The following is a 14,683-nucleotide window of genomic DNA, read 5'->3' as shown; positions in this document are numbered from 1 at the left end:
ATGAAGCTTTATTGGAAATATCTTGATTAATAGCAGTTATGACATATAAAGTCATATCTCATAATATCTCTATGCATAAGTATAGCAGTATAAATAAATTATGATTCGTTTTGGATCTTATGCATTTAGGAATTAATTTAATTAATCAAATTAATATTTTAAAATTAATATCCATTTAACTTTGGTGAAGACATCAATCATATAAATAGAATTATTTACAATAACTTTTGCTAACTTGCTTCGTTATTTAGGAAAGATTTTACAGATGAGTGTGGTAACATATTCTAGAATTCTTATTTACTTCCTATTTTTAAGACTTCTTCATAAATATATTTGAATGGTTTTTTAATTAATTGTACTTAATGTTAATTTGGTTAAAACAAATAATCAGTATATTAATAGTGTGTAAGCAATTAGACATAAGGATATAAATCTAGACAGAACAGTTTATACTATTTGTCATATTAGGTGACAATTTAACCATCAATCGCTGTCATCAGTTAAAGTGGATCACATGTTTAAAGTGTTCTACTAAATACTAAATCAGTATTTTGATACTGCACACAGTCCCTTATAGGTTTCTCAATGTATATAGCACTTTAATCAAAGAGCTTTTCAACGTAACCCAGGTTTGTTTTGTTTCCGCAACTTTGTAATTAATCTTAACGAATAAATATAGCGCAAATGTAATTCAAATACAAAAACATCAGAATATAATTTTAAATTGAACAGAACATGGTTTATTCAACCCAACTAGAATAAAATAAAAATAAAACAAAAGAGAATGGAAAGTATGACCAACTTATCTAAGGCGCCGATAAGGTTATTAAAGATAAGGTAGCTACCGCTTCCAACGGTATAACAGTCTATACAGATAATTTCGGTGTCCGAGAACCAGTGGTTCTACGGTAGCCTATACAGAGAGCCAATATTCAAAATAAAACGAACAGTCTTCAATATGTATAGTCGATCAAATATAGTTTTTTTTTTTTTTTAGTGCAATATGCCAAACTAGCACAAACTTCCAATCATCGCGAACTTAAAACTTGGTTCGGTAATGTAATTATACTGTAGTATAGTAAAACGTATAGTTAGCTTTAAATAGAGTCGTATATTTTAATTTGTAACACTTCGAAATGACCAGCACTTCAGATGGCATAATCAGGAAAAGAGAATGAAACATGGGAACATACCCTAATATTGGCCCAGTCACCTGACCAAGGCTAATCCCATTGGTCAATCCTTGTTGCTGGGGAAAAAGCAAAGGGTAAACTGGCCCTTATATAGAAAAAACAGAAAACTCCCATGCATTACCACATAGTTTATGACATAATGACATAAACAGCAAAGGAAGTTCTAACAAAAAAGATAAACAACTAATTAAAACTTGTGCTTAACAACAAAGAAAGGATTAAAAGATTATTCTACCACACTACAAAGTATAGCAAAAACTTAAATTTAAATTTAGTACACAGATCATGTTTCGCATAAATTCTGAAAAAAAGAAATTTATAAAAAAGGTTATTGTTCAAAACCTATCCCATTATACCTCAAGACAACAACAGTTGCAATTGTGTAACAATTCTTGTGTCCGGAAATAAAGTAGGAAGATATTTTTTTTCTAACCGTGTCAAATTCTTGAGAATAATTTGTTCTTCTCGTTTGAACACATCATCATTGATCTGGAGGTTGTAAGTATTCACAAATGTACTGTACTGAGTATTTGGTAGACTAGTATTCACTGCATGATTGTATACAAATTACAAGTGTTCTTTCATCATAATTTGATCAAGCAATGCTAGCACTACAAATGGAAATGATTATTGTCATCAGTAATTAGAAAATGAATTGATATCCATCCATTTTTTCATTTACCATATTTTCAAATTTCTTCTAAGATAATTACAATATTCATAGCAATATTGTTCTGATAGATACAGATATAAGATATATTCGTAATACAGTTTTTAAATATCTAATGTTAAATATTTAATTGCTAACATTAACTACAGCCTTTACCGAAATAAGCAGACCCATAAAAAAAGAATAAATTGTCTCGTTATACATTTTATTACTCAAAACTATAAGATGGCAACATACTGTAATAATGTATTATTTGGTCTTTTTTTAAACTTTTTTTCTCTCTGGCACATACCAAGAAATACAGTGATTTTAAAATATCACACAGATATTTAAAATTCCAGGTCACTTCAAGGTCAACTATTTTTATTCATATTTTTTTATAAATTAGTAAAAATTCCTGTTGAAAGAAACAAAAACCTATCGATGAATGCCTATCATCTAAAATTGTAATTTCTGTAAAAACTCTAGTATCGCATATCTAATGCATCACGCAATTGTTCAATTTTAATAACATATTGAAGATAAAAGGATAATTTTATTACTATACAAATTATTATGCAAATTGTGCTATAGTATATCAAAGGTTGAAATGGCATAGCTGATCATGTTCTACATTATAGCAAATAGAAATGCATTTACTGACTAATTCGAGAATTAGCATGTCGCAATAATGTTTGTGAAAATCCTATGAAATAGGTGTCAAAGGTCAAAATGACATGTCAATGGAACCTCGCTCATCATGTTGTATGGTAGAATGTGCGTATTGAGCAAACAAGAGAAAAATAGACATAAACATTATTTTGTCATAAATGTTAATAACTGGTAAATATTTTTGGTTCTTAACAAAAAAAAATGTTAGGATACATGAATACCTGTAATATTAAATATGACCTCCATCTCGTCAGTGAACCTCCCACAACACGCTAAGTCTAAGGGCCTGTTTCTTCTGCATAAAAATAACTGGTTAAAATTGGTGTGAATAAATTAAACTACATTTTCTTGGGAGCAGAAACAGGACAAATTTGTGGTAACGGGTTAAAAGGCAGCGCAAAATAACCGGTTAAAAACACCCATTTAATTCGGTGTTAGAACGCCATTTAACCGGTTATCGCTGAGCAACTTTTAGCTGCAACACAAAATAATGGTTATTTGATTATTTGCTGCTGACCCCGAGTCAACTACACGACAGTAACGTTTGAATTAACCGCCAGGACCAATGCTTTTTGGGTAATTCTAACGATTTTTGTCAACGACCACCCATTGATTTAACCGGTTATTTCAGAGCACAAATTGAGCAGAAACGCGGTCTTGTTATTTTTAATCCATTTTAAAATAAACGGTTAATTTGAATTATGCAGCAGAAACAGACCCTAAGATACTTTTTGATCCTACATTTTCCAATTATTCAATGATGTAGCAGCATTCAAAATTGTAATGTAGAAGATAGAACATTCAGTTTAGTTCAGCCCTTTAAATTAAACACTTTAGAGGATAGATTCTCAGCTGTTTTAAGAAATGCTTTGGAGAAAGTTGAAAAGGTGAATGAAAATGTAATATGTGGTCAATTCATTTTTACATCCCAGAAAAATGAATCAGTCAATGGGTCAATTTTTGCATTTCTATTTAGCAATGTTTCTTTGTATGTTTACTACACTAGTGTAAGATTGGATCAAGGGTTTACAGAAATCTGTCAACATAGGATCATTTTTAATCTGTTGTCACATTATGAAATTCACTGAAAAGCATATCTGCTTATTGTCCATAGTTGATGTTTCCATTTTTATTTGACATTTCTGTGAGATAGACAATGTAGAGGGTATTAAAAACTATATGCCACCGGTCTTGCCAATCGTCCTAGGTCTATATCCTACTTTTAAATGCCCTTGTGCAATACAACTCTTTTTTATTTTTTTTTGTTTTGTGCCGAGGTTATATATAATATTGATGATTTTCCATTTGAAAAACTGTACTGTGCTTTTCATTTTTTCATGTTCTCAGCAGGTGCTCAACACACATGATATAACATGTGTTACTTTACTGATGATAATGTTATTTCAATTATTTTATATCCGGTGATTAAAGTACAATCTTAATAGCAGTGGTAGGCATACTTAACTTAATAACATTATATCACAAATACAGTTAAACCATTTAATAAGAAATGAAACAGATATTGATTGATCTTATGTAAACTATTGCGAATAATAACATGTGAATTGTTCAAGATAAAAGGAAAATGGATTAACAACTACATTTCAAATACGCTAAAAAGTCAACTTGTTGTTCGAACCGTCTATACTGTTCTACTACGCTTCCAAAGCACCTTTTTGAATGGCTTAGCTTCGTGGCCTATCATTTGTCAATTATTTACATACTGTAGGTGTGTTATAAAACAAATAATGAATGGAAAGGCATGGAGAGAATATTTCATTTTATGAAAAATTGACTGCTTAATTTTTAATTGAAACATTCTCACAATCCAACGTGACATAAACATTCATTATTTGTATTCTAACTGTGTCATTTAATAATGAGAATCTGTCAATTCTTGTTATTATTTTTGTATCTATATCAATATCATAAAATCACAATATAGAAACTGATAAATTTTAATTATATGAATATCACTTTCATTATTTTGAAAATATTTATGTAATTTTTTATGATCGGAAAAATATCTTTAATCCATTAATCTGTATAAAGGTCAGTGACCAGAATACAATACAGATGGGTTGTGATATCAAATGTTACACTTTAGACATTTTTAATTAAATTACCTTGTTTCGCAAACATCTTTTTCATGGAAAATTATTTACATTTGAGCGTCAGTTTTTTAAGTGATAGTGAATCAATATTTGTCACAGAAAATGTAATATGCTGTTTCTTCGGTAGTCATCACAAAATTGACTTAATTACCGAAAATATCGCAATAGATCTTTGTATATTCATTCAATGTTTACTATCAGAGCTCAAATTCAAGTCTCAATGACAGTACGAAAAGAAATGATGATGGTAATATGTGGGGATGGCCCCCACAAGAGAGGGTGATCTACTGTAAAATTCTTCTCTTCGTAATTGTCTCCCACTTGGTAAGGAAAGGGCTAATGTCAGTTTATCTAGGTAAGCGGCACTTATAGTCTATCACTACCATTTCTGGTTTGTGTAATTTACCGAAAAAAATATGCTTACCATACTTGTTAATACTTGGGTTGCTCATGTTTCAAAGTAAAAAAAGAAAATTTCCAGCCTATGACTATAGTGGAATTTTAATTTATAAATTGTGCTGTGTTTATTAATTGGTAAACAGAAGAATTGTTATTGTTTCATTTTAATACTTTAATTGAATCAAAGAGATCAAATAACCATATTCAAAACATTGTATTTTTTAATTTATTTTTCAATACTTCCCTGTTGTATTATCAAGGGCATTCCATATCAAATCGTTGTACTATTTTTTATTAAAAATAAACTCTTTAATATGGTTTGCAGTCACAAATTCTCAAGATCCTCCTTTTGAGAAATTATGAAAATAGAAAATTTATTACATTGTATTTTTTTTCAAAACATGTAGGCACTTATGGTAATGTGCATAAGATCTTTCAGTTTAGTGAAATTGGATTGCACGAAGAAAAATATGTAATTGCCGGTTATGGAATTGAAATGTATTATTCAATGTGATTAAGTTCCATAATGCATCACTACGAATACTGTATGTACACTAGTTTACTATGTGTGCACTTAAAATCTATAACAGTATACATACACAATAATCCTAGAAATTGATTTAATATCAAGTTAACAGAGTAAATAAATGTCTCTGTATCCTTAAGAAATTTATAGGTATCAATTTTAGGATCAATACATTATGAATAACATACAAAATTGCGTATGACTAGTAAAATAACAAACATGCATTATACCTATAAGTACAATAACAATTTATCAATATTATTTAATTTACATTAAGACATAAAATGCCACATTTTCCTGTTTTTACAGTATGCCCATATGCATACTGTTATTACTGCAACTTACAGGTTCAACAGAATTTTAAAATACTATAGCCTAGAAATACTACTGTCTGTTTAAAATGGTTATCAAAAAAGTACAGTGGAACCCCTAATCTTCGGGACTGTGTGTATCCACTGAATAGGGGTTGGTCTGTCAACGTATGTTTCTTCTAATTTGTTTCAGGGGAAAATTAATAATGGTTTCCCCTTTAATAGTGGTTTTCCCTGAATCTGGATGTCCCTTGAATAGGAGTGTCCCCTGAATAAGGATGTCCCCTGAATAAGGATGTCCTCTGAATAAAGATGTCCCCTGAATAGGGGTGTTTCCTGAATCAGGGTGTCCGTTGAATAGGAGTGTCCCTTGAATAGGAGTGTCCCTTGAATAGGGATGTCCCTTGAACAGGGGTGTCCCTTGAACAGGGGTGTCTCCTGAATAGAGGTGTCCCTTAATAGGGGTATCCCCAGAAGACAGAAATAAGGAAGACAAAAAAACCAACATTTTAAAAATCTTGATACTATTACCATGTGTTCATACTCAAGCTACTCATGCATTGATGCATAAACTACTAATAATGGTTGAATTTGACGAAATTGACATGAATAGTCATTCGAATACCTATGTTACAAGTATTCTTTGCAATGATATAAATAACTCCTTGTTGGAATCAATAGTTTGTTAAAGAATTTTGAGATCTCATGACATAAAAATGAATCTCTAATATCAATCGGTACGGTAGGCTTACCCATTCCACATACGAATAAATTAGAATACAGTTTTTTTTTATTTAAGATGTTTGAAATACAGCCAATCAAGCAAATTCTCTTTTAAATGCATGAACATCGTAATAATGTTTGATCAAAGTGATCTTGTTTTGATTTTAAATTCTATTTTTACTGAAATGAATATACCAAGTGGCATAATGCAGTTCAGCAATTGCTCGTTATAACAAAAACAAAACTTGCAAGCTCACAGCCATTAGTATCGTTTGCCTAATGGATGCCGAAGCTTTAAATAATTGAAGGAAATTCTAAAACCTGCTAATTATATGATAGTAGGACTATATGATGGGGATTATAATACAGTACAGGTGCTTATGACGTTTATTAATTGAACTAGTTATCGATAGTAAAAGAACAAGTACTACGCAAACAAGTTCAAACCAATAAAAGCAAGTTATATTCACAAATTAACTACTTAAACTTAAAGGTACGCTATATAGTGCTTGTATTTTTAATGAAAAAACAACAAAGAAATATTTTGATAAAATTCATTTCATTGGTTCATCCTCAACACTTTTTACTTTTTTCGGGCCCAAACTTTCTGAAAACCTGACAGTTTTCCCTAAACAGAATTTTAATAAGCTCCAAATTCATACACTTTACAGATTAATGGGTTAATTTCATCTATAACCATTAGCCTTTCATACCTCATATCAACGCCTAAACAAGTATGATTAAGGGCTGATTTGTTGCTATCTCCCAGTAGAGATCATACAGTTTTTAAAAGTATCTATAGAATAAATAATATAGATTTATAGTAAATTCAAATACATCGGCAGGTGGTTTTTTTCTGTAGCACGTTGAAGGAAGAAACTTTTCGTTTTCTATGAATTTTGAATTGATGTCCTCATGTTCTGGTATCATGCGCATTCTCAAAAGATTTGGTAGATTTTTTGTGTCCAGTTATATTTTAAAAAAATACTATTTAAAATCTTCTGAATATCAGACATTTTGGAAAAACTCAGGGACAGATCCATTGGTGAAGTGCTAGCTTACAGCGCGTGCTCCTCATTTTGACAGCTAAAATGAAATTAAAAACTACTTTTTAGTATCTATTATATCTATTAACATTATATGTTAGTGCTCCTGGTTCAAGCACTGCACCACAAACACAGTAAACGTGAAATTTGCCACATAAACTGGTGATTTAAAATGTTTGTAATAAAATAAATAGTAATAAATAAATCTCAATGCATTCACATAACAGTTGTTTTGCAAGATATTCACAATTTCCTGAGCACTTTTGGTATTGGTAAATAAAGTTTGAGTGAGTGTGCTTATTTCTAGCCTGTGAGCTAACGTCCACATTGATTAGTAGCTGATTGGATAATTGATTAACTGTCAGTCAGGTGAGATAAAACCTTATTGAGTTTCCTTCTACTGAAAAAAAACCCCAAAGTAACAGTTTCATGTGAAACCTGTTCTGGTAGTTATTAATAAGTAAAGATTGCATTTCAGTGTATAATTAGTTCCCTCGGGTAGTGGTTGTTAAAATGACGTCATTGTTATACCCACAACACATTTTTTTAGGCGGAAATGCAACTATGTTGTGAAGTCTTAAATCCTTGCAAATTACATTCTAATCCTAAATGTGTTCTTGTGAACCCATGTTTGCTGGCAATAATAAGCTGCCTTATCAATAGGAACAAGCCCAAGTTGTCTGTGTGAAACCAAATCAAAATTAACATTGAAAATTCAACTGCATTGACATTTAATTTACCTGTATATTCATTCTTGTGAAATAACTATATATAACTAACAGCACGTTTTTAAATAATGTATACATAGTATCAAGTTTTAATGTTAGTGGAAATACTAAACAAGTTTCGTGCACAACAGGGATTGACTTGTTCGCATTCAGACTTCAATCACTCCTACAAAGATATCCTCAGGTGTACAGTAAAACTATTATATAAATAGATCCTTGTCATTGGAGGATTGTTGGTCACATGATATTCAATAAATACTCCATTGAACTCATGTGACATTAAGACTGCATTTTCTTTATATATGCAAGTGCAAACATTGTGTTATGCTCATTCATTCTTCATTATATGCAATCCAGACCTTTAATTGACAAGGATCTAATTCATTCATGCAATAGAACAAATATTTTTATTCAGTAAGAAATGTTCTATTTTCACCTAATTTGTACCATTGCACTCATAAACATTCATTATTTTCTGTATTGTACACTACGAAAAATTGGATTCTTTTACTCATCTTTATCTACTTTTAAAGATTTTATTCAGAATCGTTCGGCTCTATTCAAATTATGTACTACTGGTAATTGAAATCTGAACCACTCAATGCTATTACTAAAGACTCGATATAATTGCTGAATGTAGTAGCATATACCATTCCATAGAGATATATAGTGAACTATTATCTCTATGTATAGACCTATAGAACTATACCTGTATTTTCTATCATCATTCATAACTGTATACTTTAATGTTTAAATCAATATCCTTGTATAATATGAATAATGTTTTTACATATCTTTTGTAAGATGCCTAATTAAATTGCATATTTTTACAGTTAAAAGTGTGAAATACAAGTCATTTTCAATTTAGAATTAACAATGTACAAAGCAGTTTAATTGCGGACAGAAGACAACCTGTTGTCAATACAGGATGTCAAGAGACATTCAGGAAAAACCTTGCAGATACTTCCTGTGCCGAACCCTATTGCTTTACTTCTAATACCTTCCTGGTTTTGCGGCCAGTAGACATCAATTTAGTAGGCCTAGTAGCAGGCTCAATCAGTGCTCACTTGCTAAACCCAGGGGCACTGAGCAGCACCCCATCCAGAGGAAAAAAAACAGGCATTAAAAATGTTAAAGAAGTCTAAAAATGTCTGATTCCTCCAGCGTTGGAGGGCCACCTTGGGTTCTTAAACCAGGGGCCTCAGTCCTCTGTGTTACGCCACTGCCTAGTAGCCAATAGACATTTTATTGACTATGTCGGTCATATTTTTATGTAGCAGTTATTTACCATCAATTTGTCCCTTTTTTTATTGTCGTTGATGGTCATATTTTTTTTATGTAGCAGTTCTCTACCAATTTTTTAAAATGTATATTTTTCAAGGGGTGAAGGTTTGTCAAAAGAATAAAACCAAAACAACTATTTCTATTGTTAATTTTTATGTTATGGTATTTTACATTAGTATAGAAATGAAAAATAAGAAATATGGCTAAAGAATTTACAGTGGATATGGATATAGCTACCAAGCAAAACAGCTACAGCTAAAATGAAATTATGAAACTACTTTTAAATATCAATATTTGACAGACTGTTAATGTTAATGCTCTCTTCCATTTAAACAATCCTGAATCCCTTGATGACTATAATGTGTGCCATGCTATAAATATCAATAATAATCAAATATAGAAAGAACACGTCTGGCCCTATTTACACTGTGTCTGTAACTTAAATTATCTTAAAACTATAACATAAATAATAATAAAATAAAAACTAAGAAACATGAAAAAAAATGTTTTTAAGACAAAACTATTTTAAACCAAAAGGTTTTTTATTCGCTTTGCAGATTGGCTTAGTTTTATACTCTTTCACATATTACTTATTTCTGCATTATCGTTGATACCACGTTAGGCTGATAAAATGTATGTAATAAATTTCATTCTATTCAATCAATTATTCATATATTTTGTGATGTTAACTGATCTATAAATAGAAATCACATTATTTATTAGCCTGAGGTAATTCTTAGAAAACATTATATTTTAATCATGTCCAACTTACACGAACAAAGAAATTGGATGATCTGTTTTGAGGTCATTAAATAACAGAAAAATTATTCTCTATCATGAATACAAGTGGAATACAAAGAACAAAGGATATCTATATAGATAAGTGCTGAAAGATATGCAGAAAATTGCACATATTATTATGAATAACAATTTGTCTTTGCAGACAAATGATGATGATTATTAAATGATGCAAATGATGAGATGAGTTAATACCAAATTTCTATTTAAGATTAATTTCTCAATTAAATATGTACTGTATACTACATTAAAAACACTTGTTTAACAGGGATTCATTGTGTAAATGTTAACTTGATAATTATTACTGTCTGTCCTAATGTAATGCAATAGGTAAATTGTATGTACAGTAAACAGCAATAATAGGTTTGTGAAAATACATTGTTATATATTTGTTACCATTACTGTACCATCTTGTGGTACATTTGGATGTTCCCATTGTCAGGTGGGATGTTACACAAATTTCTTCTTTTCTATTGTGGGGAAAGGGCTAATGTCGGTTTAAGGTAACAAAATAGACTACCAACACCATTGTTGGTTTGTGTAGTTTCTGTGTAGAAACTGACCATTTAGGGCCCTCGATAAAACATAGGGCCTACCACAAACATTTAATATCAGTGACAAAGGTAAATAATACACGGAAACTTGGCTTTGACAAACAAATATTACAAACAAAATAATGGCAAAACCGCATGAAAAACAATACATTATTCTGTGATTGAATACAATCGGGCAATTGTGAAGTCTCGCAGCTGTGTGGCGTCTGAAAAATATTTGTTCAAGTACAGTAAAACAGTGACAAATAGTATGTGGTGTCAGAATTGTATCTAAACAAAATTGATTTAAAGCTACCTCTAATGGAAAACTAAACTAAAATCTAAAGGGGCTTTCTCTGTAAAGCTCTGTCTACACTATCAAACTAGTTTGACAAAAAAAGTGTGATGTGCCCAAATGTGGTAGTGATATGCTTAAATATGGTAGTGATATGACATCATCATGTCCATATATAGGCACATCACATTTTGTTGTCACATAAAGTTAGGAAGTGTACATCGGCGAAAAATCAATCGATTAATTGCCCAAATTGACATTTTTTGTTTTCATCTTCTTTCAGTGGCAGAGGCAGGATCTGGATTCAACTCCAGAGGGATCGGGCTAAGAGCACAAAAGAAAGTCCTAAGTAAGATGGCTACGAAGAAGATAGCAAAAGCATTTATAGATGACACAATGGGTGAATTACTAGATTCTGGCTATCAGCTTTGCAAAGATTATGTGGCGATTAAAGGAGGCAGCAAGAAAGAAGCGGAGAAAGTTATCAAAAACATCATTAAGATGACAATAAAAATTGGTGTGTTGTACAAAAATGACCAGTTTAATCAAGATGAACTACTGATAGCTGAGGACTTTCGTAAGAAATTTCGTTCGACAATAATGACCTTTGTCAGTTTCTATGAGGTGGACTTCAGTTTTGATAAAAATTACCTCATCAAATCGCTCAATGAATGCCGAGATAAACTTAGGAGATTAGTGAAGCGTCATCTAACTGAGAAATCAGTAAATCGTATCGATCACGTCTTCAACTTCTTTTCCGATGGTGACTTTTTAGAAACAGTTTTTGAATCTGATACTAAATGCCGAATCCATTTGAATCAGATTGTAAATGGATTTAATAAATTGTTGGAAGAGGATGGTATATAAATTGATGGTGTTTTTCCATAATTTTCATTTATCAATCGTGAAACATTACGTAAAGCAATCTGTATGAAATATGTAGGAAAAACCACTCAAGAATAAGTTATCGTCATTATGCTTCCATTGGTAATGTGAATAGAGACTAGGGACAGAGATAGTTTGAATAATTTTATATTGAATACAGCTATTTTTATTATTGAAAGGTATTTTCAATTGGGGTTTAAAGTGTATTCATTTTTAGATACAATTTGTTAAAAGCATTACAAATACTTTTTGTCTGTAACAGACATTCTAAGTTGGCAACAGTTGTTTATGTCTGATATTAAAAATATGTTCCGATCCTATGACGGTTATATTTACACATAATATGAATGTATTCAAATTTATAAACATTTTTGAATGCAGACTAACGTATGTGTTTGAGATGGAAGGAGAGTAAAGGAAATAATGAGTTTATAATCTTTAGCGATAAAGATGTTAATGTCTTCTGCAACTAGACTAAAACTAATTAAACATTATGAAACCTATCCTACCAACTATCCAAAATGTGAATGTTATCAACTGTGTGTGTGCAGGGGGCTAATTACAAGTATCTCATGCATTATTGAGTTGTCCCATAGCCAATTGTGGTCTCGTGCCCAATGAGAATGTCCCATGCGAGATTGAGATGCCCTATAGGGATGTCTTATGCCCGATTGAGATGCCAACCTCATGACAATCTCTAGGATATTATATTATCAGATTACATCATGCTGCTTTTTGTATGGTTCTCATACTTGCTACAACAAAATATCCATTTTTAAAAATGTGTGTCTGTAATGTAAGGTGCTGTTATGTGGGTTGGTTAATACAAAAAATAGGTAAGATATAAACAACAAAATTGTTGAAAATACATTAACAAGGGTTGTATACTTCAGCAATAATAATACTACGATGTTTTGTGTCAATGTTGTTAAAATTAACGAGGATGATACTACTAGCTGTATTAGTAGAATATGTACCATCATTTTCAAAGTATCTGTATTTATTTTGATAAGGTCAGCAACATTAAAAAAATAGACATATTCATATCAGGCAGTACCTTAAATATTTCTAAATCGCATCAGAATAAGTTTTTCAACTCACTTTCACAAAAGAATAGTATATATGCAATTATATTAATATTATTGTTATAGTTTCTCTAATAGATTTTTCATAATACATGTTAATATTATCAACAGTGTACTAATTAATTACTTATTTCTTTCTGTTTCTTTTACATCTTTCTTGCAATATGGAATGGTGCTAGAAAATATGTGGTACTGAACTCCTCCGTTGACATCAGTTGACTTCCCTTATGACCCAATGGGTCTGAACTTAGAATTGCTTTAGAAAAGCTTTCGTTTTGGACACTGTAGCCTAAGAAGATGGGTTATTTAATCAGAGCATGTGTATAGACCCAGTTTACACCATTCAATTAATTATTGTGGCTGTATTGCCCTTGCCTAAAGGCTTACTGTCAAACACAAGCTTACTAATATCAGTTGCACTATATCTATATATATATATTTTGTTTTAAATACTGATATATTTGTTCTGTTATATGTGGATACACAAATGTTAAAAAATAAAAACTTTTTTATAAAATATATTTTGCCATTTCATACAATTAAGATTGTAATTATAAAATAACATTTTTGTAGTAGATTATTATTGTTTATTTATGGTATAAAATTCACTCATATACACATGATGAAGTTTTAAATCATATCAGAGATCATAGCAAAAATCAATACCAGTTAAATAATAAAATAACTAGTTAAATGATGTATAATTATGATTTACTAGATTTTTTTAAATTGCAGTCGATTTGAAATTCTAACACCCAAATAGTTTAATTTAATTTTTCACACTAAATATTAATTTTAGAAATAGAAATGAATAGAAATTTTAAGGCAATGTATTTATATGTTTAAATTTTATTTTTGAATGAAATAAAATGAATTGACTTGAGAATGGGGAGAATATTTTCATAGTTGAAAGAACTGTTGTATTCAATGAGGCAGAACTAGGTTGAATAGAACAGTCAAACTACAACGAATAAAAAATATTCTCACCATTCAACAAATACAAAAAAACATTCATTATTTCTTTTAAAAAATACCTACTTTTCTGAGTAAACTTTTATTCAACTACAATCCTAAAATACTGGTGCTCGGATGAAACAGCACACTCTACAGATAGTTTTTCCATCATGCAATATTCAGGCCTGTTGCATAACAATTTCAAATGTGAGCATGCAATAGTATCTTCAATCATTAAAATGGAAGAAAATAATGCATGGCATGTGATTCTAAATATATTCAACGCCAAGGACACATTTTAAAATGTAATACAGGTTATTTTTTCATGTTTACTTTATTTTTATATTATGAAATGTGTTTCATCTGAAAATAACACTATGAATACACTTTCAGTTGCAGTTTTCGATTTAGTATATAAATATAATACTTTTATATTTTAAAAAATGGCATTTTTCATTATTTAAAAAGGTGAACCTCTGCTCTACAAA

The 14,683-nt window shown here is 30.5% G+C and overlaps 1 protein-coding gene across 2 annotated transcripts in view; it reads left to right on the top strand.

The window, feature by feature from the left end:
• Window positions 1-12,930, top strand: part of LOC144854057 (tumor necrosis factor alpha-induced protein 8-like protein 1) — a 34,798-nt gene extending 21,868 nt beyond the window's left edge. For both annotated transcript variants that reach the window (XM_078711940.1, XM_078711939.1), the window contains exon 2: window positions 11,555-12,930. In XM_078711940.1, coding sequence (XP_078568066.1) covers window positions 11,555-12,138 — 584 coding nt within the window. In that variant the 3' untranslated portion in view covers window positions 12,139-12,930. The remainder of the gene's footprint in view (window positions 1-11,554) is intronic.
• The last annotated feature ends 1,753 nt before the right edge of the window (window positions 12,931-14,683 follow it).

The sequence above is a fragment of the Antedon bifida genome, chromosome 10 (genome assembly GCF_963402885.1).
Source record: "Antedon bifida chromosome 10, ecAntBifi1.1, whole genome shotgun sequence".
Classification (NCBI taxonomy): domain Eukaryota; kingdom Metazoa; phylum Echinodermata; class Crinoidea; order Comatulida; family Antedonidae; genus Antedon; species Antedon bifida.
The sequence above is the reverse complement of the archived record's forward strand: the minus strand, read 5'-3'. Positions and strand labels throughout refer to the sequence as shown.